This window comes from Sylvia atricapilla, chromosome 4 (assembly GCF_009819655.1).
Source record: "Sylvia atricapilla isolate bSylAtr1 chromosome 4, bSylAtr1.pri, whole genome shotgun sequence".
In the NCBI taxonomy this organism is placed as follows: domain Eukaryota; kingdom Metazoa; phylum Chordata; class Aves; order Passeriformes; family Sylviidae; genus Sylvia; species Sylvia atricapilla.
This window is the reverse complement of record NC_089143.1, coordinates 4890970-4918275: the sequence shown is the minus strand read 5'-3', so window position 1 is coordinate 4918275 and position 27306 is coordinate 4890970. Positions and strand designations below refer to the sequence as shown.

The following is a 27306-nucleotide window of genomic DNA, read 5'->3' as shown; positions in this document are numbered from 1 at the left end:
ATTATTATTGATATATTATATATGATATATTATTATTATGTGGGGTGTTGCACCACAGTTGTACAGCTATTCACACCAGCACCTGGAGAGACTGAAATGGGGAATGTCTGCACTCCCTCTGTGCCAATTATTGCTTAAAGCAGAACATCCCAAAAGGAGCCAGTGCTGCCCTGAATGACAGCTGACAAAAAACCCCACAGACATGGAAGGTTGAATTCTGTTGTTCTGCAACAACACAGATATCTGCAAATGAAGGTACCAAGTCCACAAACATTCTGGAGGCTGAGGCTACTTAGAAGATTCAAAATTAACTCATAATTGTAGAAATGTTAAGGAAAATGCTAATTTGAAAGTAACCTAAATGCATTTTAAACAAAATGTAGTCTAAATCCTTAAGTTGCCAGAGGAGTGTCATGAGTTAGTGTGCTTAAAGATCCAAACAAAACCATCATTACAAAACTGTAAACAGATCTGCTTTTTTTTTTTTTTTTTTTTTTTTTTTTTTTTTTTTTTTTTTTTTTTAATGTTCAGTTGTTTAAGTATTGACTTGGTAAGAAAAAAGGTTCTGTAACAGCCAAACAAATGACAGTCCCTTATCAGAAAGTTTCTCTAAAACTCTTTGATGTGTGAGAACTAACACCATGGGAACAAGAGGTTTGCTTTTGCCAGCCTCTGAAGCAGCAGCCCTCGGTGCTCCCTGGGGAATGAAGTGGGAAGTGACAGCAACAGGACTTTGGGATGCTCAGGCAGAGAAAGAATAGGATGATGTTGGTAACTGAAAGGCAGCAGGTCTTCTCACAGCTGCTGTATCAGACAAGCCTCACAAATCAAAACCCTCCTTCAGCTGCCTAAATTGTATTTCTGTTGGCTAAGACTTTAAAAACTTTGAAAAGTTGCTTGAATTAACAGCTGTCTTTGGCTTGGTTTTTCACCTTAGTCAGTTGTTTGTATATCTTCCTGGCCTCCTCTTTGGCTTCATTTAATTGCTGCGTGTGCTTTAACTTTCTCCAATTCCTTTTTGAAGCACACCTATGACTCCACAACTCATCATGCCCTCATTCTCTCTCTAGAAAATAGGAAAGCAATGAATTATTTTTCAGCATTGCATACTGCTGCTTTCCACTCTGTTAAATTCAATCCTTTCTACAAGACCACAGCAAACCATTAGTTTCTTCTCACTATTATATAAGTATGAAGCAATTGACTAGGGAATGTTTCTGTCCAGCTATCTGTCACCGTGATATCCTGTTTTCCAAAAACTTGGAAGTTGCTTTGGTACCTGCCTTTAACAATACTAAAATTATCCCCCTGGGAGAGGGCAGGGGTGGCTCTGCTGTTGACTGTAGTATGTAAAGAACCAGTAGTAAGAAAAGCACCTCCCTTTTTTGGTATAAGAGTGGAAGGAAGACTGCAGAATAAAATGGAACTCATTATAGATATTCAATTTTAAACATTTAATAGTGCACTTATTGATTATATTCTGTACAGACATCTATAGCAAGTTAAACATTTTCCTTTCTCTCGCGTAGATCATACTCATGTAAAGCACATTTACAATAGAAAACATACTTGAGGTACAAAAACCCAAAAAAGAATATCTGAGGTATAAATACAGGTATATTTTAAATAATCTTTATCATGCTTAATCTATGTTTGACAGTACACTGTGGGCAAGTATACATGTTTACAATAGAATGGTATGTACAACATACAATTTTACAAATTCAAAAGTGTTTGATGTAGAAGAATATACAAGATTTTCCTACCCATGAGGAACATTGTTACTGGAAGTACTACATTATTTGCCATTATAAAAAAAAATCTTCATCAAAAAAGCTTAAAATAATACTGACAATGGTAAAAAAGTCTCAGTCAAGATTCCATCTTGCAACTCATTCATACCCTAGCCACAAAATACATTTATCATTTAATACTGCACCTTAAAAGCGAATCTTTACCTTTACAGTAAAACCTACAGAAAGACATCTTTCCAGAGGACCTCAGGACTTCCTACAGTTCATGAAAGTTGATTCTTAAGAAGGGGAAAATATCCCAAAGGGTTTGAAACACAACAAAACTGAAGACAAAGCTGCACCCTCCTTTCTGCTCCCAAATATTACCCTCCAAACTAGCTCACATGCAGGTTCTGTTCACGTTAACATGCAGCTTTTGGGAAAACAGGCAAAGAAGGGTGAGAAAGGGAAAGGGTTTATGTGACTCTCCCTAGCAAAGTCACCCCAGCTCCTACTGCAGGAGTCCTGCCACCTCCTGGCACCACAACTCCAGTGTTGCCTTCTTTCCTCTTGAGCCATTAGAATATAATAAAATATGTAAGAGCTCGTTAAAACACCTATAGATAACACAGGTAGGAGTAAAAACTATAGACATTTTTGTTTTTTTAACAACTGATGTTATTGGTTCTCCTCACCGTTGCAGACATTTTATTTCTAAGTTGCTACATTGCTCGAAAGTGTATTTACTTGAATTTGCTATAGAATTGCTCATCACTCCTAAAAGATCATCTGGATAAGGAGTGGACAGTAGCTGAAGCAAGCCTCTTGTAACATCTGCTTAGGGTTTTCAACAAGTTTAGAGCTGAGGAAAAGGCAGAACTAGCACACTTGAAGGATGGCTACTCCTGGTCCACAGGCGAGTCTCATTCTAGGTTGAACTGTATCCAGCATACTAAAATCCATTCTGGTTGCCTATCAGTGTACCAGACACATTTCAAATTCAACTTCTTCTATCCTTTCAACCATTAACACACTCATTCACACTTTTAATCTCTGTGCAAACCTTTCTCTGCTTATCTCAGTGAGAACACATTGAAGAGTACCAACTATTCCAGTGGATACACCAGTCCCTCAATGCACTACAAATAAAATGACATGAGTATGTACATAAAGCTAAGTATTTCACATGGGAATGATGAGCCTTCACCATATTTCATAATATATTTTGCATTTAAAGAAATTTGCTTCTCAGAAGCAATTCAAACCATCTAATAGTAATTTTTTAAAAAATTTTAGATTTTTTTTTGCACAGTTCTCCTATGTATTCCAGTCGAGGTCTACATTATAGACCTTACACAGACAGGAAGCAGCTTTAAAGTGTATGGTATGGCCACAGTCCTGTAGTAATGCTCACAGTCACATTGTCATGTTGCCATCCCTCCATGACAGGACTTGCAGGTGGAACACAAGTCTGCAGCCTGCAGGCCTCAGTTTTGGGTAATGTCTATGCTGCTGAGGTGGGGAGCACATGGCTGTTCCTCTTCAGTAGTCACCTGGATTTTACTTCCTTGCTCTCAGGACTCTGCTGGCTGAAAGAGTCTCGTATCTTAACAACTTCTGACGCGCACAAGTGTCCGAAAGACTTGGTGTACCAGTCTGGCATGTGGCCCCTGTTGTGTGGAGGAAAAAACAGTCTTGAGGAATGTACCAGTGACTCTGTACACATTTTCTTAGTCACAATCAAATCTATATCTAGCTGGCTAAATGCCTGACTAGGAAATCTCCTTAGATTTGCTCAGAAACAAGTTTGCTGCAGCAAGGAAAATCACGGAAAGTTTTGTGACAACCTGGTCCTCTTTACTTAGCTTAGTATTAAAATTAACGTGTCCTTGCATCCAATGTGACTGTCAGAGCAAAGGGTGGGGTTGTATACCAGTAGTGATTGTGGAGCACACACTGGAGGCTTTTAATGCAACAAAATACACCTGCTGCCAGATGTGCACTGAAGCCAACTTTCTGTGACATCTCAAGAGACCTGTGTGCTTGCCTTTGGGAAGGATGTACTACTGGCCAAGATAAAGTCTGCTGAACCATTCACGTTTTCCACTGACCACACTGAAACTCTACAAGAAAAATTACCACCTCCAAAGGACAGAAGGGGAATTTCCTACCTTAAATCGATCCTGCACATGTAGGTAAGTTTTGATTTTCCTGACCCGCAGGGCTCAATCAGATACCTCGACAGGAGCACATTGACTCTAACACCTGCCACAGGAGCCCGGTCGTGGTCCACTGAGGTTGCTAGAAGCACACAGGCTCCTTTGGGGAAGTTTGTCCTCCATGTCCTAAGAAAAAAAAAACAAAACAAAACACCAAAAATCTATTATTTGACAAACAGCAATTCAAATTAGGCCCAAATAGGTATTTCCCAATATAGCTGGTATTATAAAGAAATAAGCAAGGTTGCCATATCTGTAGGGTATAAATATAATTGCATATAAATGTCTTACCTTAAGACTACGAAGTCCCTGGCTGGGTGAGGTGCCATGCTGTTCTGGACATACTGGTATATATCTGTCTGGCTATCCAAAGGCTCAATTACTTTTGACTCTATAAGATCTTCATCCCAAAGATGCTGCTCTTTAAGCAAACGATTTAAAACATCCTCTGGTGTAGCTGAGATTTCAATGGTAGTTTTCCATAATCGGAGTGGGGGACCTTCACACACCTGGGGAAAATGAACAGATTCCTTAATTTTCCTCTTCCTTAGACTTTCTTTTTCAAGCTTTTGTTTTAAGAATCTTATTGAAACACTTTTCTATCTGCTAGCTCTGAGCTGTACATGATGAGAAAGAGATGAGAAATTTCTTTCCTACTGCCTGCATAGTGACTCAGCTTGCTAAGGTTTTGCATATGTGAGTGAAGGCGTGTAAATTCAAAACAATGAACATTCCTGGGCTGGATAAACAGGAGAATACAAATCAGTGTGTGTTGGCAAACTACTGCTGAAATACAAGGTGTTTTTATATGGCGTGTAACTGCATCAAAAGATCAAGGTTTTCATGTAATATCAATCTGCAAAGTCAAGATGTGTACTGAACCTTCTGTAATACCCTATGTCACAAGTGAGCTAAAACCCAGAGCTGTGGTGTGAGTGACAGGGTGCATACCTTCTTATATGCCAGCTCTGCTTGCTCTGACGTGGAGCAGCTGACCCAGCCTTTAAACTTCTCCTTCATCTCCTTGAGCAGGTCCTCCACACAGTCCTGGAGGTAGCAGTGGTAGTCAGAGGGCTCAGTGTTGCTGCTGCTGCCCCGGAGCTCCTCCAGGCTGAGGGGACGCAGGTCCTGCTCCGTGTACGAGTTCCGACCCCTGCTCATTTCTTCTGGTATCTGAGGGGTGAAAAGGATGGAGTCATCCTCTTGCAGCTCTTTCCCCAGGTTACTGCATTAGTCTAGCAGCTCGACAGCCACAGGGACATGTTTATGTTAGTTTTGTAAGTGATGGGATGTGTGTGTGTTAGATTGAGCACTCAGTATGAAGAAATGCCAAAATTAAGTTTGTGAATTTGATTTAATTTAAATTAGTCTCTCTTTGACGGGGTGTCTCATTTTATTCTGTGGAGTATCCCCCTTTACTACACAACCAGATTCATTCCCACAGCAGAGTTTATCCTACAAACTGAAGGAAGAAGGGAACATTGTCAGCTGCAAGAGAAGAGACAGGCACGTCTTCAGCTGAGGGCTCTGAAAAGATTTGATGACAGTGAGGAAAACCAGGACTCAGCTTGTCTGGTTCTCCATCACAGGCCCTCGAGGGAGCATGCTTGAGCTCCTACAGATCCTTCAGCCTATGGTATGACAGTGTTGTGCTCCAGGATGCTTTTGTGGCCTGTCTTGCTAACTCTTGGGAATTTAAGTATAAAATGAGCACTGGAAATAGCTTCTTGCTTTGTAATTAGAGCTGAAGTTCACAGACCCTCATGGCTGCACAATAAAAATTTGAAGATGTATTCCCAATGCAGCTTGGATGCAACAAAAATGTGCCAAACCCCACAACTGCCTCCTGACTTGAGAGCATCAGTGCCAACAGAACAAGCCTCTTCTCTCCTGACACCAAATTCATGTATGGCCAGAGATTAAGATGCAAAGGTTTTTAAAAAGCTATTTATCATGTGTTAAACTTGATTAAAATAAAGAGACATTTCTAGCTTTTCATTATACAGGAGATCTAAGACATCTTAATTAATATTCCACCCAGCAGTTTTGTCAACACGTGTTTTACCTGAAAGAGTTTCTTGCATTCAGCAATCATATGAGCCAGCCCTTGGGTTGCAGCCAGATTTTCATTCAGGTCCTTTTGGTCGGGTTTGCCCAGGCTTGGTTTCCTTTGCATCACCCTTCACAGAGGAAAAGAGCACACACATACACAAATCCAGTTATTTGTTGCAGAGCAAGGCACATGTTTGGGAAGAAAACAGTAAGATGTGCTCTAAATACCAAATATTGGCATGGTGTTGCCAACTTCTCTTGCTACTCTTTCTAAGCCTTTTCTTTGGAAACTCCTCCTTCTACTCACTTTTTTTTTTTTCCCTTTCCTTGTGAGCTTGTTTATCTTTTAACAAGTCTCCAACAAAAGCTGATACCCCATAACCATTCTATAGTCAGTGCTCTCTGAGGTGTCTGAGGTGATCCCAGCTGGTAGATCAATACCAGACCATGCCTGCTGCACACTGCTGCCAGCTGTGCTACAGGACCAGCAGCAGCGAGCCCTGCTCCCAAAAACCTACCTTGGGGAAGAATTCTCTCTTTTGAGAGTGTTCAAGTGGAAGAGGGAAGGTGCTAAGCAGACGGCCAGGTTTGTTGGTGTCATCTGGTTTTCCTTCACTGCAGCTGTGACATCACTCAGGAAATAAAGAAGAATTTGTAGGACCTCCCTGTTCTCATCAGGTAAAAGCATAATGGCAGCCTTGATAGCCTGGAGACGCTGATCCTTTGGCACATCTGCATAAGATTAGTAATTCTCTCATCAGCCCATTGATTTTCCACACACACAGCATGAACACATCCCAAAGCAAACTCCAGCTTCAAATATTTGACTCGAGTTTGAAGCGATTTCCTTCAGAATGCATACCATTTGTAGGAAACATGAAGGAATTTTTTTTTTTAACCCACTAGTTTAACTACCCTCAGCTATTTCCTGCCTCACAAGAAATGCAAGCAAGAAGCTGTGCCTAGGCCAGAGTTAATTTTAGATTTAGCTTCAGCAGCTACATGCTCCCACAGATGCACTAAAAGGACAGAAGCCTGGATTCAGGCAGGAAACAAGCAAACATAGTCCAGCCAATTTAGAAGCTCTTTGGCTTGCAAAAAAATTTAAAACATGAATGTATTTTAGAATAGGTAAATTAATTAAATAAATTTGCCAGCAAACCTTTTTCAGCAGTGATGTCATAAAACATCCAGAAAGTGCTTTACTGAACAGAGAGGGTTACTTTATTGAGCAGATCATTCAAAGTCATGCAGTGGAAAAAGAAAGTCAACGCTGTGAAGCCCCATACCATTAAACAGCTCCTTGGTTACGAACAACAAACAGCCTTTGGAAAAATTTGATGTGTCTTTATATAAAGCCTACTCCTCCAAAGTTGAAAGGGAAAAAAAAAATGAAATAACCCAGACCAGATCTGCTTCTTATAAAGGGATTTCCAATAAGCCACCTCTGAAGACAACATCAGAGTGTGAGTTCCTGGAGCATTTATATCATCATTAGCAGCCTACCACCCTCACTGCATGTCTCATAATACATATTGTGCTACCCAGGTACTTAATTGGTATTTGCTTTGGGCTTCAGCAATTTTGTAAGGCTAGCAGGTGAGTTCAGAAAGCAGTTTCAAGCAAAAATTCACTGTTTTGCGGGCTCTCCTCTCACTCAGCTCAAAGCACATTTAAGCCACGTGCATTTCAGTGTGCAGCCTGGTACACAGCACCAAAGCAAAGGGAAATTTTGCCCTTTCCAGGGAGTCAAAATTTACAGCTGTTTCAAGGCTCTTTGCTTTACACAGAGATAATACTTCCCCAACCACCTCCGGGAATTCCTCAGACCTACCGCCTGCAAAAGGAAATGCTTGCACTGAAAAAATTGTCTGTACGATATTTTAAAACATCATCTCCACCTATGGAGCTCTGAAGGAAATTCTTGAATCTTTTTTGTAATTACTTCTTTTCACAAGCATTGATGAACTCCATTTTTTAAATGTCATTTACTATGAACACTTTATGGTACTTGTCTGTAAAGCAGCTACAAGTCAGTAAGAGAAAAGCTTACCACTTAGATGTTGTTTTTAAACAGCTGAGGTGAATGATAGCAGAAAATGAATTATACGAAAACAAAATTTTTTGGTAGCCTTGCCAATCCCCTCAAAAGCCCCAAACTCTGTTCATAAAGAGTTTTCTCTGCTTGTCTACTTAGCCACATTGGATGTGGCTTATTTTCAAACCATAATATCAAGTATGCTCAAAGAAGAGAAGAAAATTTAGAGCAAGTGATGAAGGATTTGTATTTGTTCCTAATTTAGAAAGTAAGGTGAAATTAAAAAGAACTTGGACTATAAATTGTTATGAAACTACAATACAATAAAAAATAAATCCATTCCTTAGAGGCAGCCTGACCTGTACCAACATAAGAATCACGTGTAGCACCCAGAGCAGCAGTGTTCCAAAGTTCCACCCCTTGGTACACAAAATGATCACTTGTCATGGGCTGCAGAATCTCAGTACTTACACTGGTATATCTGTAAGAAGGTCTCGGAGAGTTTGTTGGTCATGAGAGGCTCAGGCAGATCACGGAAGAATTGCTTCAACATGTCTGCTACATCATAGGCAGACTGGCCTTCGTAGTTGACGCTGTCTGTGCAGCTCTCGTTCATCTGACGCAAAGCCTGAATTCTTGATTTGACTCCAGATTTCCTGAACAGTCCAACCTAAATACGTGTAAAAAGTAAATTAATTTATAATGAATCTAGGCAATCTGAAAGGTAAGCATGCTCCTTAGCTTCTCAAGTATGGGCTCTAACTTTGTGGAAAGCTTTCCACGCTATTTCCACACGTTATCTCTTTTTTTCTTCGCTTGAGTATACTTTTTTCAGTCAGACCCAGAAACAATAAAAACTAATGGAAAGCTGGGCTTTGGGTGACGCAAACATGAGGAATAAGAGAACAACACCACACACCTGATCCAGACAGTGGTTGCGGAGGTACCTCATGGCTTGCTGAATGCTCTGGGGCAGAGGCTGCCCCGTGCGCTGCACGTTCACCTGCAGGGGTACTCCAAAGACATTCCGGTCTTTATAATCCGGCACCTTTATTCTTTTCATAAATTTTGGTACTGCCCTATTTAAGCAAAGGGAACGACACATTAAATTAAACCTCCATTGATTATTTCTCTTCTGTATTTCCAGTGATTTGGAAAAGAAGTGAAAATAAGTGAAACATTTAAAGTAAAACGAACAATAGTGACAGTATAAATTAGCTAATCCACTCAGGGCTGGAAAGGGTGAGAGGAAAGAAAACAAGAGTTTCTCTAAGAGAAAGGCTCGACATTCGGGGCAGTATGCTGCCTGTAAGTATTAATGTGGTGCTACTCCATCAATATTAGGAGGATGAAAGCTACAGGGAAAAACTGCAGGGGCCAGATTGAATTGCAAAAGAGTCAAAATAAATCTTGCGGTCAGTGACCCCTTATAACACTGCTTCTTTAGGTTTCAGCAAAGATGGGCATTTGAACAATGAGCTTTTGTATGTCAACTACTTGTTCTGCAAAGTCCTCAAACTGGGTCCACCACCCACCAGTGTGCAGAACAGCAGGAAACTGATGTAATACATTTGAGTTTGTCAGCTAAAAACTTCTGCTCTATAAACAACCCCTTTGAGGGACCCCCCTCCTTGTCAGCCAGTGACTTTTGTTACCCCCACCTCCCACTCCAGTTTCATTGAGAGGCCTTTCCATCTGCTTATGACTCCAAGGAAAAAGTTACTAAACACAAAGGAATGATTTACCCCTGTGTCCCCCAGAGTATTGGTTTTATAAAGGGGAAAAAAAAGGCACAAAAATGTGAAAATATTGAGGTCATTTTCCTAAACAGGGAGGAAAGCTAACAACTAATAGGACACAGTAGCACTGAAAACAGGGAGACATTTAACATTTCAACATGCAGCACAGCTATGCAAACAGCATTGGATTTACAGCTGACTAATCTGTTACACAGTAAAACAGAACCAATTTGTATTGCCATATAGTTAAGTTTAGGGCATTATTGATACACGTATGAATAATACTTGCTTTGTCAAAAAACATGCCAATGGAATGTGAAAAAACACATTGCGATCTCCGCTGAGAATCTGAAGCATGCAGGGATAACTGGTCAATACTTATTTCTGTCTTTCAGAACAAACAACTTCTGTATTTAGAAAGACTGACATAATAACAGCCTTTGAACAGGAGGTACTTTGATGCTGAAGCTAAATACTCTCTATGACTCCTGGGGAAGGGAGGAGGCTGGCCTGTGGTAGGGACAAGGAAAATTTTATTTGCGTCCTTTGCATCCTGAAGGTTACACAGGCTGTACTGCAGATACAATAATAAAAGGGCTTTCTATTTCATTCTTCTGACAAAAAAATATTCAACTGGGTTGCAAACACCTGGCCACAGCAGAAACTGCTGCCTACAAAAAACTCCAGGGTTCTCCCAACCTTTCTTCTTCTCTCCATCTCTTTTGCAAACTAACTGAATTACAGTGCCTTAAAAAGGGAAAATAAACTTTTGACAAGTGAGATACTAGAATTAAGAGAAATTTACATTATTTAATTACATAATTATGTAAAATAATGCAAATATTTAAGAATAACTGAAGAAAAATGAGCCTATTAAGATTGGCTGCAATTTGTGCCACTGCTTGCTAACTGCCTCAATAAACAAGCGGTCCTTCTTTTGCTATAGACACTGAACATCTTCCTCTTCAGAAATCTTGTCTGTACTTCATTCCTTTGGTTCCCTCACATGTCCCCATAAACACATCTCTGAAGCCTAATAGGATTACCCTTACATAAAGGGTTAGTGAATTTAGCCCTGTATTAGGAAACCACAAATCAGCACAGGCTGGAGGAAGAAGTGCAAACGTGGAAAAAGAGGGACTGGACAGATGTATTGCATCTTTCCAAACGCTGCCTGGGACAAGCACAACTGTCATGCCCGCAGAGTTGGGCTCTCTATACGCAGTGCTGTGTCCTTACCAGCTGAAACCATGCTTGTTGGAAGGCGTGTACTTCTCCAGGAGCGCAGTCAGCTTCAGGAGAGAGTACTTCTGCAGCAGGTTCATCTGTGCCACAGACTGGCAGTTGATCTGCAGGGATGCTGAGCTGAGGCTGGGCCGGTGGGAACTCTGGAAGCTGTGCCACCTCAGCTTGTGCCTGTGGAGAAGATGGGGGACAGAGAAAGGGCACATTACTGAAACATTTCTGCAAGACACGTGTAGGCATTATTGCAAATGTACTGCTGAGATCCCTGCCTTTGGTGCCTGCATTCTTCTGAGATTTCACAGGCATCAGCCAGCAGCATCTCTGCCTCACCTGGTGTATGCAGCATGGGCAGCTGCTTCACATGGGAATGTGCACTCTGAGCTGACCCACAGCTCAGTGTAGCTACACAACCTTGCCCTGTCAGATATCCTCCAAGGGCTCCAATGCCCTTCTCCCATAGTCCTTTCAGTATTATGGCAGTGGGAATCAAAAAACTCCATCAAGAAAAAACGGCAAAATGAATTTTAAAGACGTATCAAATAAGAACTCTGCACTTCTAAAAGTCACATTAGGTTTATAGAAGCAGCTGTAGATGACTAAATGATTTGCACCACATTTAAAGGCAAACTGGAAACAAAGCTAGAAAGAATTAAAATCTTTGCTCTACTCACAATATAAAATACAGTCATGGTAAAATTCCCAGCAGAATCTGGAGGCCACTGGAACTCCCCCCGTCTCCCACTGTGCTACAGTGATCAAGAGAAAGTAATCAAGCCTCATTTCCCCCCCAAATTTAGTGCCCTAGCATGCTACTAGAAACAGCCTGCTACTGAAAAATGCAATTTTTTGAAACAGTCTAAAAGTCAAGGCTTTTACTACACACTGACACAAACCAGAACATACTCATTCTTGGTTCTCCTAGCCAACTTGAAAAGCGATTAATCCTACTTGATGTCCTTCCCCTCCCATGCACCATTTCAGTTTGAAGCATTACTGTGCCCCAAAACTGCATTAACTTTGCTTTTTCAACGATGACTCAGGCTGAACACACAAATACACAGCTATGAATTGTAGGAACCACAAAGTCCTGCCCAAATACTTCTCTTGCCCATAATGCTTTTGGGAAGCAATGGAACAGCACACGTGTGCTTGAATTGGCCACAGCTCCTCCTGCACCTTAAGTAAGTATGGTGCAGCTACCACAGAACCACTGGGCTGGTGGGGACATCCCCAGGCCACCCCAAGTCCCTAATGCTTGTGATCTCACCTGCTGGAACGTGTCAGCGACGCACCAACCCCAGAGTCCCTCCTGTCCTGGATCCCTGTGGTCTCTTCCGTTTCATTCAGAGAATTCCCTGTACTGTCGAGGTCACTTGGTGTTCTTCGATCATTATCTACATCAAGGTGAATCTGCTTTGGAGAGGAAGGACACGGGGAGATGGAGTCGAGCGCCGAGTCAGAGTCTCCTTCATCCGAGAACTTCTCTGACCACTGGTTCACTATTCTCTGCATCCCTTTGACATGGTACAGGATGTCGTCTAGTTCTGGGAATATGTCTTCATTTTCGAGGTCGGCCAGGTCACTCGTACTGGAGTACAGGATTGAACCTGGCACATTGTCATAAATACTCAGGCGGCTGCTCATTGAACTGGAGGAGTTGCGCCTCTTCCCCATGCCGAGCTCTTTGGAGCTGTCGCCACTGTTCTCCCTCTGGAGGGTGAGGTGGCCGTGTCCATGGAAACTCCCTGTCCTCCAGTTCACAGAGGTGTTGCCTTCTGTAGGGGAGAAGTTGCCATTGGAGAGTGCTTTGGGAAAAGTGCCAGGCTTATGATCCTCAGGGATAAAAAACACCGTGTCTTCCGCAAAACTGCCACGGTTCTTGAAGTTCTGCTCCATCACGTCGCTGAAGGTTGACTGATTGAAGGGGTCAAAGCCTTCCAGGTACATGCCCACCCTTTTATTGTAGGCACTGAGGCTGCGTGTCCGTGTGACAGGGCTGGGCGTGCTGACAGCACTGCTCGTCTCCGACTGACTACTGCTGCTGCTGGTCTGGGTGGAATTGGAGACGCTCCTCTTTCGTACCATTGGGAAGTTGATGTGGTTGCCGTTGAGGGTGGAAATCTCCACGCAGTTAAGTTGCTTCAGTTTATCTTCATCCATGCCCTCCTGCAGGATTGGCCCGCTAATAATCAGGCCAAGCTTCGAAGGAGCTTTGCTCTTGCCATGGTGAGAACTCTTGATTTTAAGACTCTCCATTCTCTTGAGCAGGCTCTTTGTTTTGGACTTGGCGTTCTTCTCGTTGGCTTTTGTGTTGAAGCTGAAGCTATTCAGCTCCCTGGGCGAGGGCAGGCTGCTGAATGAGTCATCGTTGGCTACGAAATTGCTCGACGAACAAACACTCACTACGGAGTTTGTCCTGGTGGTAGAGGCCTCGCTCTGCAGCGTGGGTTGGTGGCTGCTGGTGCTGCTGATGCTCAGGATGGAAGCCACCTCCTGGCGCTCGCTGAGGTCTGTGAGCACACTCTCCCGGCTTGCTGCTGTCGTCAGGTGAGGAGCTTCTGGGGACGGGATACTCAAGTCTGGTTTTGGAGGGAAGACGTCGAACTCTTCAAGCCGTGACCACCTCTTGCTGTCCCTCTGAAAAGTCCATTTGCCACTTATTGCACAAGGTTCGTCTTCATCTGAATCTTCACTCTGCAAAGAAGAACCCTGGATGTATTGCTTGCAAACTACTCAAACAGCAAAGGCATTTAAATACAATGTCCACCAAACTGCTTTGAGCACAACCTTGTTCTCACTGAATTTAAAGTGAAAACAGTCTTTTACTTCAGGGAGAGGAAGATTAGGCCATAAAGCCTAATCACGGGAAAAGATAACACGGTACAGGCAATATATTTTAACTGTTTTTAAATACAAAAGATACAGCGTTCATAAAAAGAAACAAACAATACAATCTACTTGGAATTGTTCTATTTTAAAAACCCTAGTACCCATGGCCTTTTAATTAATTGGTCACAGTGGATAGCCCTCCCATCAGTGGAAATTCCTGGCATGCATAACATTTTAAACTGGAGTCAGACAGGGGTTGGGGTCCCTCTGGACTCTGTCCAAAGCTACACTTTGTTGATAGTGGCTATATGTTTATACTCCTCTTTGCAATTATGAGATGCTTCTCATACATTCTGAATTTTAGTGGCTTAATTCCTCACCCATTTGGGTACTCTGAACAGGCTCCTCCCTGTGACTAATGAGACAGCAAAAGAAGCTCTTGCACTGCTCGAGTGTGATGGCTCCAGGCTCTTACCTGGTCCACTCTTCCTCCCACAGGCTAGCAGCTAACATTTTAAGAATGTTCTGTGAATTCTCTACTTCAGTCTAGCTTCAGGCTAACTTTAACACTCAGAGATAGTGAGCAGCAAGAGCTCACTGACAGTGCAGCACGTAGAGTAAATTGTAAATAACATGTTTGATGTATGAGTTATGCTTAGAGTACAATTACACATACATCAATTACGCCTACAATCTTTTCATCTAAATACTGAAAGGGAATGATCTCGACATATTTGGTCTTCTAAATTTATGGAAAGTATCACGTTATAATATATGGGGGAATAAAACCAATGAAGATACTTTAATACGACACCATGAAACCACAAAGTAACCTTTGGTGCTTAGAGTAAGAAACACTAATTGCCACCCAGGTCCATGGATTTCACTTCATTTTTTTAATTTGCTTTAATTTAAAAACAAACACATATGCATGCCCCAAACTGTAACTATTTGTGTGCCAAGAATACAAACATTTATTCTTTGAAAAACAAGTATATTATTCATATTTCAAGCAGTTTATGTATGCATACTTCAGATCCTGATCATCTCCTAGGTTTTTTTTATAGGACATTTCATCAGCTCAGGAAAACAAGTGAAATACTGCATTTATTTCTTATGACCAAATACACAAGACACAGAGCAAGCATCATTTTCTTTGTCTCCCAACCACTGAAAGCTACTTTTGTCCATGACTCATATATAAACCCAAAAATTCTGGCTAGCTTATTGAAGTTTTCAGCAGAAAAAAAAGTAATCTGAAGCTGCCAGTGGATAATAATGATGGTTCGAGGGTGAATGAGACTGACTGGAAGAAAAAAAGGAAGCAGTAAAGTGATTTTAATTTGCAAAGAAGTCAGTGGAAACATAAAGAAACATGTTTCTGTCAGCAGAATTTTCCCTAGTGTTAAAAAGCTTTAAAAGCTAAGTATTGATTTTATTGACATCAAAAATGAAAGGGAATAGGCTCCAATCCGCCAGAACGTGGGTGATAAATGAAATTCAGGAAGGACTGAAACAAAAAGGTAAAATCCAGACTCTGGAAGATCTGAGGTTTGGACCTGAAGTCAGGTCTGGTCTGACCTCAAATATCAACACTGATCATACCACTGTTAACAAGGTTCAGGAAAAAGGATGAGAAATCTTCTGGCGGTCACAACTGGCAATCCAGCTGTCTACCCCTACTTTTAAGGAGTTACTACACATGCTGCCTCAGTGTTATCTTTTGGAGCTTGGATGCTCTTTCCAACATACCTCAATCAGATAGGGAAAGAGGGGATTAATTCCTGGTAAACAACCTCAGAGCATTTGTATGCATTCTTCTTAGGGGTAGGGCAGCATTGTATTGCCTTAACTCAGTCATCTTTATCTGCAGTTGTCATATCCCAGGGGACAGTATCAATTACTGATCCCTCCTAGGACACACACATAGTTTTAAGACAGCTATTGAGTGGCAAGTCGGTACTACCTTACTGAAATTACAGTAGATGCTCTTTTATTTCTCACCCTGCTCCACAGGAATCCTGAAGATTCAGGAAACACTTTTAGTTCCTGCTGTGCTCCCTGGAAACATGTAAACTTTCTGAAAAGGTAGCTGTTCCATTCTGAAAATAAATTGGAAAGGAAGCAATGTGGCTAATCCTTTCCTTTGCAGGCTGAGCACGGTCTAACTGATCCTGTCTGCATCATAATAAAATAATACAACTTTAAAGTGATGGCAGAGAACCAAAACTGAAGATGACGCCAAAGACAGTGGTCTAACATTAAGGTCAGCTCACTGTGGCCATCAAGCCTACTCTATAAAATCCTGCCTGAGTGCAGGCAAGAGGCTACAACACCAACAACCTCACTGGCAGAGAAGTCCAGTGCCTTTCAGACTGGAAGCAGCATCCCAGGGAAAAGTTTGCTAGACAACCTTTACCCACTGCCAAGCCTTGCACTTTTCACTCAGTGAGAACACAAAAAGAAATGTAAGCAGATTTTTGACTTTTTTTATTGTGTCCTTGCCAGGCTCTACTCAGGTGTAATCCTAAACTGAAGCTAAACAATCTGCTAGATGGGTGGTTTTTTTCAGTTTTATTAACACATAATGCTGTAAGAGAAGAATTAAATGAACTTACCCTTTTCCTGTGGGGACTAATTTCTAGCTTCATCACTGCACATTTGTTTAAAGTATTTAAGCGCCTGCAAAGAGCAAAGGAAACCATATTAAGAGAATACTTCAGTGTTTTGACATAGGCTATTCCAGTTCAAAGCTTTTGTGAAGGCTGTTCCTAAACTGCTCTGCATACAAATAGCCACAAGCAGAGTTCCAATTAGAGCCCTAATTTACTTAACTATTAACCCATTACATTTGGCTGTACTCTAACTTCAGAGGGAGCCATAGAGGACTACTTGCCACAATTACCTGAACCAAAGTAAAGGGAAGTTAATGGAAACTTCAACTAAGCTGAGAAGTACATCGAATCCTACAAATTGTCATAATTACATTTGTTCTAAATAGCAGATATCTGAACCCTGAAACACTCAAGCTTGACAGACTAAAAATAACAGAAAAGTCTACCAATTTGACACTGTAAACATGTGACTATATTAAAAAGAGCACACTGCTTTAAAATTGTACTTTATAAGCTGAAATTTCCCAGAGGGAAAATTTTCCACTTACCAGATGCCTATTTTGTTTTTGGACAATGATTATTTTCAATTATTTTCCTGGGACAAGACCACTTGTCAGTTTAAAAATAAACCCAACCAGAACACAGACCCAATTTCTGCTTCCTAAACTGAAAGTTTCTTTCACATATAAAAGTATTTTTCTCAAGGAATAAAATAAATAAAAAAAATTGCTGCAGCAGCAATAGCTAACCAGCCTCTTTGTGAAATTTAACAGCAATCTGTATACATATTTTGAAGTACTGTATAAATACATATGAGCATTCATCTATTCCTCAGTGAGCTGATCTGGTCATCTGGTAGGTATCCCTAAACCAACCCAAAATTATCTTTTTTTATTTCTCTTCCCCAGTCACTGGGTGTGCAGGGCTGAGCACAAGCAACTTAAAACACAGCAAAAGTCAGTGCTATTTGTGACAGAGCTCCAAGGCAGGTCAGGCTCAGCTAAGTGCAGGCTGCCACCATCTCCTGCCCTTCTCCATGTCCTTGCCTTCCTAGGAACTGCTCCAAGGACATGGTTCAACTAAAATCTGTACTGGTGAAGTGTGGTTAGAGAACTGCCAGTGCTATGGCAAGGCAAAAGGAAGAAACAGGTTGGGCACGATGCAGAAGGCAGAAAAAACTGAAGCAGCAGCTTCATGGAAGTGATAGTTTAGTCCTGTGTCAATGCTTCCGCTCATGAGAGTGTACTGTGGGTTGGAGGAGGAGACTAACTGAGCTGAAAACCAATCTTTCAGTATTTCTTGGAGTTGAATTTCCCCTGGGTCAGTACCCTGAGCTGCATGAAGAGTTGTGTGTGCAGGGAGTAGGGCAGCCCCTGTCCTTCAACTGGACCACAGCCCAAATTCAACAGAAGCAAAGCTGAGCTTTAAAAAGCCCAATTCATTCCGAAGGAAGTTATGTAATTTTCACATAAAAATCCATTTGAGCCAAGTGCAAAGAAGAGCCTGTATCTGCAGTTTTGAAAAACTAAAAAGGAAAAGAAATGCTGACATGCCCCATTGCTTCAAATGAATTTTCACAGATTCATGAAACTTGTACTTGAATGTAGAAAATGTGTGCACAGGGGGAATTACTAGTTTCTTCTCTTTTCCCTTGCCTTTTATGCACAGCATTGGCTGCAGATGGTATTTACACAGGGCTTGATCCTGAAGCCATCAAAGAAACTGGGAAAGCTGCTACTGATGCTTCTGCTGCAAGTCATGAAGTAAAAAAGAAAAGGCAGTTTGATCTATAATTAGACCCAGCCACAACACAGCAGAGAAGAAGAGGAACAGGAAGAATTGCTATGGGTCACATAGCAGGGCAGTGGCAGGTTAGAAAAGTTATCCAGATCTCTCTTTTTTATCCAGATTTTGTCTTTGCTCTGAATTTAGAGGGCAAAAGGCTCAGTCCTGCTGGCTGCAGCTGGTGGGTACATGCACAAGTCCAGTGAATTCAGAGGAACTGTATTTATGGTGTGGGTGAAGGGTGAATGTCCCATCTACAGGCTACATACAAAACTGTTTGGTTTTCTTTCAAGAGGCCACACAAGCATCAGAAAGCTGCCTTCCTTTTTGCTATAAACACATTCTCCTCTCAAAGTCCTGGATCTCAAGACCAGGAAATATTAAACCAGTTTCAGTTCCATATTGTGTAATAATTTACAGATTTCACAGTGTTGCAACCTTTGACTTATGCAGAGAGAAGTTACCACTGAATCCCTGGATCAGGCTTTATCTAGCTCCAGCCTGTCTGACCACTAATAAAGACAATCTCTGATTTCACAAAGATTACATAACCAGACTTCTTGCCTACTCAACTAAAATGCCTGAAATAGGTGGAAATGGGTAGAGCAAAGACCTTTATTTTCACAGAGCATATTTTTTAAAAAAATCTCCTGGCACACACCTCATGAAAATTAGAACAAAGGCAAGATAAGGTAACCCCCAATGAGTGAGGTTAAATTCAACAGCAGTGAGGCAAATGAAGTCTCTGTTACATATCTGACATGGATGCATCTCAAGACCAGTTTTCCTTTTAAAATATAAACTCTCTGCAGCAATTGCATCAGGTCTGCAACTTCCATCACACACATCACATGTCCTGCTTCAACCTCTGCTCAAATTCAAGAGTCCTTGAACCACACACCACTGAAAATACAGTACAGTATGCAAAATTGTCTTCCAAATATATTAGTGTACCTTAAAAATCTAAGCTTACAGTTTGGTTTGTCAGGATGAGATTTACCTATACAACTGTCATTAACCTTCATATACACGTTGCAATACTTTTTTAAGCCTATAAGCACATATTCATTTCCTACAGATCTTCTCATCTAACTGATGCTACTTAATAAAACCACAATTTTCTCTTCTGGGTCTGGACCTTCTCCTTTGTTAACTCCACTCCCAGTTATAAGTTCACTTATCATTTCCTTACTGACAGTCAGCAGACCTGCCTCATTCTTTAGGTCTGTCTTACTCTGCCCAAACCTGTCCCAGTGACACCTTCCTGAAGACAAGATGGGAGAGGGAGGATTGCTGTAGACAGCAGCTACAGCCACTTTCACTGTCTGCCTGTCTCACTCTCAATCTCAGCCATGCCTCCTACCCTGGTCACTCTCTAGATGGCTGTCTGCATGACAAGATAATATTCTTTCCCATCATTTAGAGAAATGTCTTTGAGTCAACCCTCTCTACATATCTTCACATCCAGATGTTATCTTACACCCATGGAGCATTCTATCTCCAAGACGTCACTTTTCCTCACCCTACATGGACTGCTACTTTGGCTTTCATTCTCCTTCACCTCAGTTCTGCAAATCCCTTCCTCCTGAGGGTGACCAAGGCTGTAGGACCTGCCTCTCTGTCCTAGTTCACAAGTCAGCCCATATCAGCCCTGAGCACCCATTACACAGCCTGAAACCTGCTGCACCCAAAACACGAGGCACTGGAGCCTCACTCAGAAACCAGCAAATGATGCATTTTTATTAGTCTTGTCAGAAATGGCCAAACTAGTTTAGCCTGAACTTCTTTTAAGAGAGGCAGCCTGAACAAGACATTCACTATGAAAAACTGTAGTGTGAACAGCTAACTACTAAATTAAAATGTGGATTTATGATCTCAAGTCTTTTTTTTTTAACTAGGTACTAGTCAGTTCTATGCTGGGTGTAACACCAGGTAATTAATTTTGTTCTCATTACCAGAAGTTCTCACCCCATGCAACCAAATAGAGTAGTAGGAATGCAGAATATTAGATTTATGCATTTTAAATTACAATTTTGAATTTGAGGAACTGTGTGGTCTAACTTTAAAGTTCAAAATATATTCTTGATGGACTTAAATTCAGGATTCTGCTTATAGAGCCAAGTCCAGCTCCATTATACATGTAACAAACTGTCACACAAGGACCTTCTTGTCTCAGTGGACAGCCCTTAATTTGTCTCCTGGGGTTCATCTGCAAAGGAGGTCAGCTCTCCACAGACCAAATGATACAGTGAATGCACTACAACCAATTTCTTGGATCAGAAGTCCTGATGATAAAAGATTTAAGAAACCTCTTGCACTCATAGTGTAACAGATTCCTAGCCCTGCACAAGGGGATTTAAAAGGATTTCCATCGTCGCTCACTATGTATTTTGTATTTAGCAACAACCTCTAGGATAAGCATGTTTCAGTACTTCGTTTCATCAGCACATGATGCACCCAGTTATCCTCTGGAGACAAATTCCCAGCCATTAATCTACATAAAGTTTCATGAAACCAAGGCCAGCACTGGTTTGCATAGTCATCAAAGAAAGCATCCAAGAAAATTAAAATATGGTCATCACTCTTAAATTTTTTATCCTACATTTCATGGTAAGATCACTAAATGACATTTCTTAACCATCTCTTACTGAATGCCATATGCTATCTATAGTTCAAGTCTCAACACACTTTTCACTCGAAAATTTTCCTTGAAAAACTTAATGGGGTGGGTTAAAGTTAACTTAATTTTCCTGCTTACATTAATAAGATTATTAAATAATAATTAACAATATTGTTCAGGTGTAAGTTGCCATTTAAAATGCTTCAAACTTAAAAAAGAAATCCCTGTCACTGTGATCTGTGCAGTCTTTTTAAAACAATTCTTTCACATACAGAACAAGGTAATTAGAACTTCTGGGTAACACTGACTGTTTATACAGAAAAGCAGATTCTCAGCACAGAGCTCTTACCATTTTGTTAACACCCACTGTGTAATGTTCACTTAGCTCTGTGCTGGAAGTGCAAATAACTCCCAAAGCATTCTGATTTTCAGTCAAGAAACAATGATAGACCTACAGTTGTGAAACTGTTCAAAGCCTTTCCTGAGTAAACCCCTTCACTGTTTACACACTGACCATGGCATGAGTCAAAATAAACCCAGGCTGCAGGCAGAAAGGCAGCATTCCAAACTCCACAGTTTTTAATGAGCTTTACAAAATTAAACATGGAGGTGTGGAAAAAAAAAATCTAAGGGTGGAAATGTTGTGATAATGTACTGCTTTTGTCTAATACACATAGTAAAAGGCCAAATTCTGACATCTGAGATGGTTAACTGGATTGCTCCAATTTTATTCTGAGGTGGGATCTGAATGTTTCTGGAGATACTTCTAGAATTTTAAAACTGTCAATTTTAAAGCTATTTTGTAAAAGATAACTCTGATGCATAAGCCACAGGCTTTAGAATGATAGAGTTCAACTTTTAAAATCTTTGTCTCATAGAGATATGGAACACACATTGCTGTTTTCATCAATGAGAAACAGTCTGCTACCTTTTTTCTCCTATATAATTAATTAATCCAAGGTTAAAAGAATATTCTCAGAGAAGAGCACCAAAAGCAAAATCTGCTGGCCTGACTATATTTTGTTTTCCTGGTGAGGGAAGTCCATGCTTCTGGGAATCAGCATTTATTCACATTGCTGTACTTTCTGTTCAATGACTTCATGAGTGCCAGGGCACACAAAAAAGTAGACCAATGCATCATATTTAAATATGGATGGAATAGGTGTTCCACACTTAAGTAAGGCCCATCTTGCATGAATTTGACAATAATGAGATTTTTTCCCTCCTAATGACTGGACAACAAATCTGTTTTCTTAGTTTGAAAATCCTGTAAATATTTCTGAGGAACTTTAAATTCCAGTTCCTCTCTTTCCCTTCCAAGTATGGCACTGATGGCATGAGAACACTATAAACTTAAAGCTGCTCTTAAAAGGGTTTTGTAATTCATTAGAATTACTGACATTTAGAGTTGCAGACACCATGCATACAGTATCCAAAAGCATATATTTTGCAGGCAGTTTGGAAAGCTGCCACACTGAAGGACAGAGCCATAAAACTGCACTTATTTCTAGGTAAGAGGATATACAAGAAGTTAAAACTTTTTTTTCTTTTGCCATTTAAGATTGTGGACTCACACTACAGGAGGTAACTGATAGATGGATTAATGTTAGATGATGTCAGATGGGGCTATTGTGATTGCTTTTATGACCAGACTGGTGATGCTGAGGCTGTAGCTCTGTAAAAAACAACCTCCCTCTTTTTCTCTACCTATCCCTTCTCCTGCTTCTGCAGCTGGCTGTGGGGACCTGCCCCATTCTTCACACCTACCATGAACTTCATGATGGTTTTCCATTGATTTAGACTATCAAGGACTATCAAAGACTAAAAGGATGATCAAGACCCATTCTGTGGAGCGAGCCAGTTGACCTGGTTTGTGGAAAGAGCCCATAAACAACAATTTGAGTTAATGTGAGCCTGTGGCTGAGTGCAGACCCATCTTTGGAACAGTGATGAACTATCAGATTGCCTTACATGATCCCTTCCAGCCCTACCCACGTTACACAGGGCAATGCACTGAGGCCAGCACGAGGGTTTGTATATAGAGCACTTTGTTTATACACAGCATTTTGTTTGTATACACAGCTGTCCACCAAGGTAGGAAAGGGGAGTGATGGAGTGCACCAGCATTGCTTTGCTGATACTGCTTCCAAACCCCAATTCCTGTGTGGGAACTGGTGCTGCAGTTGTACGTGCAGATGACTGCAGCCAGCACAGTTCTGCTTTCACATGCCTAACTAATTTGGGAATTAGGAAAGAAAGCAAACAAAAAAGAATAATAAAAAATATGCCTATGAAATCCCCTTCACAAAGATTCCTGCCACTCTCCTCCCAACTTTCTTTTAAATAAGATCCCCAAGCATTACTTAGCCCAATAAAGTATTTTAATGAAAACCACATACTTTTGTGTGCCTTTTTTTTTTTTTTTTTGTCGTTGTGCTTTTTCCAGGTACTTTATATCACATAGGAAGGGTTTTGTTTCAAAATGCAGTGTGATTTTTTTATTCACCTACCTGCATAATGCCTCAATAGCATCTCTGTCCAGAAAGTCATGCTCTCGCTTGACTAGAGCAATGTCAATTGGAAAAAGGAGATCTGCAGAAAAAGAAACATGGAATCAAAGTGATGCTTATTCCCAGTGATGTGTTGTTTCAAACAACCAGCTGCCTGCAGCTGAGCTCATCAAGATGCCAGTGGTTGGTACTTAGGTAAACACGTGGTATCACCTCAAATGCCAGAGGTGCTTCCTTTTCATCTACAAATTTTTGACATGCAGCCTTGATAACTGAAAGTTCACACACTGAATAGAGGAAAAAATGATTAAAGCAGAGATGAAACAATGGGAGACAGCAAAAGGCAAATGCAAGCTTCCCTATCAGACATCAGAAGTGTAAACTGATTCAAGCTAGCTTTATTTAAAATAAATATGCCATCTCCATCAATGTTTTAATAGCGCACATAAAAGAAAAAAGGCCAGAAAATGCCAAAACTCTGTGAAAGAATGAAAAAAAAAAAAAAAAAGCTTTGAATCTCCTCAGCTATTAATTAAGCTATTTAAAAGTTCGACACTGTTTCATTAATGAGATATGGCCTGCAATGAAAGCAAGCCAAGATGTGTGGAGACCATACTGCCTCCTTTCCTTAGGAGATTAATTAGATAAACTGGGAGAGTGAGGGGGAGGAAACAATGTTGGCAGAGAGCTGAAAATTTACTACAGCTCTGAAGCAGCAAACACATACATATTATTTACTGTACTCCACAGATTCCTGACTGTCATGCAGGTCCTGATCTGGCATTCTTTGCACAGCTGAAACTCCCACCCAAAGCTGGTTCTTCAGGGCACACAGAAATACAAGGTTAATCTATGAACAGACTGCTGCAGTTGCACACAATTTTCCTCATCCAAATAATTGTCTGTGAATTTTTAAGTTTCTATAGACTGGGAAGAATGAGCTGAAATGAGGAAAAGAATTAGGACTGATCTTAATCTCTATTATAGAAAGGTATTTTCTATACTAATAGAAAATTAACTCTCTGAATTCTACAAAATTAATTCATTTCCTATAACAACAAAAATGAATTCTGTGTCCTCATTTTCCTATCATCATAGAATGGTTTGGGCTGAAGGAACCTAAAGTTCATCTAGCTCCAAGCCCTCTGCTGTGGACAGGGACACCCTCCAGTAGACCAGGTTTCTCTAAGACCTGGAACACTTCCAGGGACAGGTAATCCATAGCTTTTACCACTGCCTCAGGAACACAATTTATGACATATTCTGGAAAATGCTTAGAATTCTGTATTTACTACAGGAAACTGTGGTTTTAGCAAAGCAATTGGCAAAGGTTCACTGATTAATCTCCTATATTAAATGTGCACTACGTGGGAACGCTCCATATAGGCGACTTCTCAGAACTCTTATACTACACCCAGTTGATTCACAGGTCTGCCCTTCAGAATTTAAAGCAGAAAGTGCAAGTAAAGTGCAAAATGTGTGGTGAACACATTCAACATGTATTTTTCACCAGTGCTGATGCAAGATTTCCCACTGGGAAAGTTGTATCTTAGAATGTACACAAGAGAACGTGCAAGAACTTAAGTGAGAGAGGTGACTTGAAAGAAGTTGATAAGTCTTCAAAAGACCATTTTTTTAAAATGCTTAATCTATGCTACTGCTGGCTTTGTTGTTGCTGCTGCCAGGGGGGCTTGCAAAGGACAATGGCATATTGTTTTTCAGTAAGGACAGCTGTCCTTTCAATAGGTGTGGCTGGCCTTGCTCTCACTGCTTCTCCCTCACCTGTGGTCCTTTTGATGTTAGACAGGACATGCTGTAACAATAGAAACTTCTTGTAAGTTTAGAATGTCTAGGTAGGGCAGTGGTAACACAGGTAGGACGTGTCTTCTGAATGCAAGTAATTTGTTAGGGGGTTTACAACTCTGCATCATAAGAAACCCACAAACTCATGTATTCAGCTGAGAGTTTTGCCTCAGTTGTATCAGAGACTGGAAGTACAGTTCCAGCTCCATATTCCAGGAAAATCTTGGCATCTCCACTAGCACAGGAAAAAAAAAAAAAAAAGGAAATTTAATTTCTGAACAGGCAAAAGAAAAGTTTTGCCAAGCGCAGCTTTCGAAAGTGCTATTATCATCTCATATTGCCAATGCAGCTGCAAATCAAAGCTAAACAAGATCATTTTTCAAGGAGGTCAGCTCAGCATTTGCTGTAATTTTCAGCAGTTATTCACTGTAAATAATGAACTTTTTATGCTCGTTCTTACCAGCAGCAGCTGGAGTTTGCTTCGTAAAAATGAAGAGGCAGTTATGAGCACATAATAATTTTACTACAATGAAAGTAATTTCAAGTGGTGTGGGGGCAAATTCTGAACAATAATATAGATATATAAAAAGGATGTCCCACTTTAAAACAAATTTCTATATGCTACCCTGCAGCAGAGTGTAAGAACTGTATGCCAAACCTGCAGGTTTCTAGTAGGTTGGAGAGGCAATGAAGACAACAGTTCTAATTGAGCAAAACCTTGTAAAAGCAGACACACAAAATGAATTTATCCCGGAGAAGGACCAGGGACTGCAGGAGACAGGCACTCCTCTGAGGAGCACAACAGCCTGTATGTATTTTTTTCCTTCATAATAAGCTTGTGTCTCACTCCAACCCAAACCATCCTGAAAAAACACACAGGACTTGGGAATCATGAGGCAAACAGAGGTATCCATGCATATGCAGAATTTCCTACTACTGGTCCATTAGGAGAGTTGGCCAGTGGAGCTGTACACAGCTTTTGTATTTCTCCAAGACTGGTCTTCTAGCAGTGGCTATGTTCCTTTTTGTTTTAACCAGAGGGAATGTACCACAGTACTAACCTTTACACTTGTTCAATGATGATGTTTGGAAGATTCAGACTAAAACAGAAACCTGAAACAAATTCAAAACTCCTGCATGCTCCAGGGTCTCACTGGGTTCGGTACATTTATGTGTGTGGTGCACAGCAGAGAGCAGCCAGTCCCTGAAAGTCATCTTATGTACTGGAACTTCAGTGGTGCCTCTGAATCTCATTTACTGGTGAACATTACATCTTATTATCCAAAGGTAGCTGCTGGGGAGGATGGAGTTCAGGTGCCTACCTTCATAAAGCTGTGCATACTGCGGGAACCCTGCAGCCCGCAGCCAGTCACAAGCTTCCTTGGCCTCGATTTCTGAAAGAGGACAGAAAGAAATCACCCTCTGATTAGTGATCTGCAGAGAAAAAAAAAAAACTTCCTCTCCATCGCTTCTACTATCCCCGCTGCAAAATAAGCCCAAAGGTTTCCAGAAACTTTGAACTGAGACACACATTTGCTTATCGCAGTTTGCTTTTCTTCTCACTATCAAACATATCTCAGACTCTGGAAAGTCACTAACTCTCAGCTGCTATTTATCAACAGCTCATCATTTTAATAATGAGAGAAATTGGCACGAATGAAAACTGCAGCAGTTATGGATTATCCTGTACAAAACAGGATAGAAAAAACAATCTGCAATCAACACGAGCAGCGTTTGTTCAGCAAATCCTATGGTCCTCTTGGCACAACCACTTTGTCTTGACAGAAATTCCTTGCAGAGCTTGCATTTCTGTGCACTTTAACACCTTGTAGATAGCACTGACAGACTCAAGCCCAGGAACAACTGACACACTGTACTGCAGCTCACTCAAGCACATATTTCTACCCAACAAGAGCGTAGTTTCACTACAAGGTATTTATGAGTTACTCGGTGTGTTACAGGAAGGTTTTCCCTCACTCTTCCCAAAACAGCATGCCACAGGCTGAAATTATTCACACACATATATGTTACACTGAAAGAAAGGAATATTAGTCTGTGAATAAGCCACATATAATTACAATTTGTTACTTAATACAAGTAGACATAAAGAGTATGTTA

General features: G+C 40.9%; 1 protein-coding gene across 3 annotated transcripts in view; it reads right to left on the bottom strand.

Moving 5' to 3' along the window:
- Nucleotides 1–3023: 3023 nt before the first annotated feature.
- DLC1 (DLC1 Rho GTPase activating protein) overlaps nucleotides 3024–27306 on the bottom strand; it is a 213446-nt gene continuing 189163 nt past the window's right edge. For all 3 annotated transcript variants that reach the window (XM_066316950.1, XM_066316951.1, XM_066316952.1), the window contains 13 exons: nucleotides 26511–26582; nucleotides 23386–23467; nucleotides 16474–16537; nucleotides 12294–13720; nucleotides 11021–11197; nucleotides 8962–9121; nucleotides 8514–8712; nucleotides 6523–6736; nucleotides 6018–6132; nucleotides 4904–5125; nucleotides 4244–4461; nucleotides 3905–4078; nucleotides 3024–3403 (listed from right to left, as the gene is read on the bottom strand). In XM_066316950.1, coding sequence (XP_066173047.1) covers nucleotides 3283–3403; nucleotides 3905–4078; nucleotides 4244–4461; nucleotides 4904–5125; nucleotides 6018–6132; nucleotides 6523–6736; nucleotides 8514–8712; nucleotides 8962–9121; nucleotides 11021–11197; nucleotides 12294–13720; nucleotides 16474–16537; nucleotides 23386–23467; nucleotides 26511–26582 — 3245 coding nt within the window. In that variant the 3' untranslated portion in view covers nucleotides 3024–3282. The remainder of the gene's footprint in view (nucleotides 3404–3904; nucleotides 4079–4243; nucleotides 4462–4903; nucleotides 5126–6017; nucleotides 6133–6522; nucleotides 6737–8513; nucleotides 8713–8961; nucleotides 9122–11020; nucleotides 11198–12293; nucleotides 13721–16473; nucleotides 16538–23385; nucleotides 23468–26510; nucleotides 26583–27306) is intronic.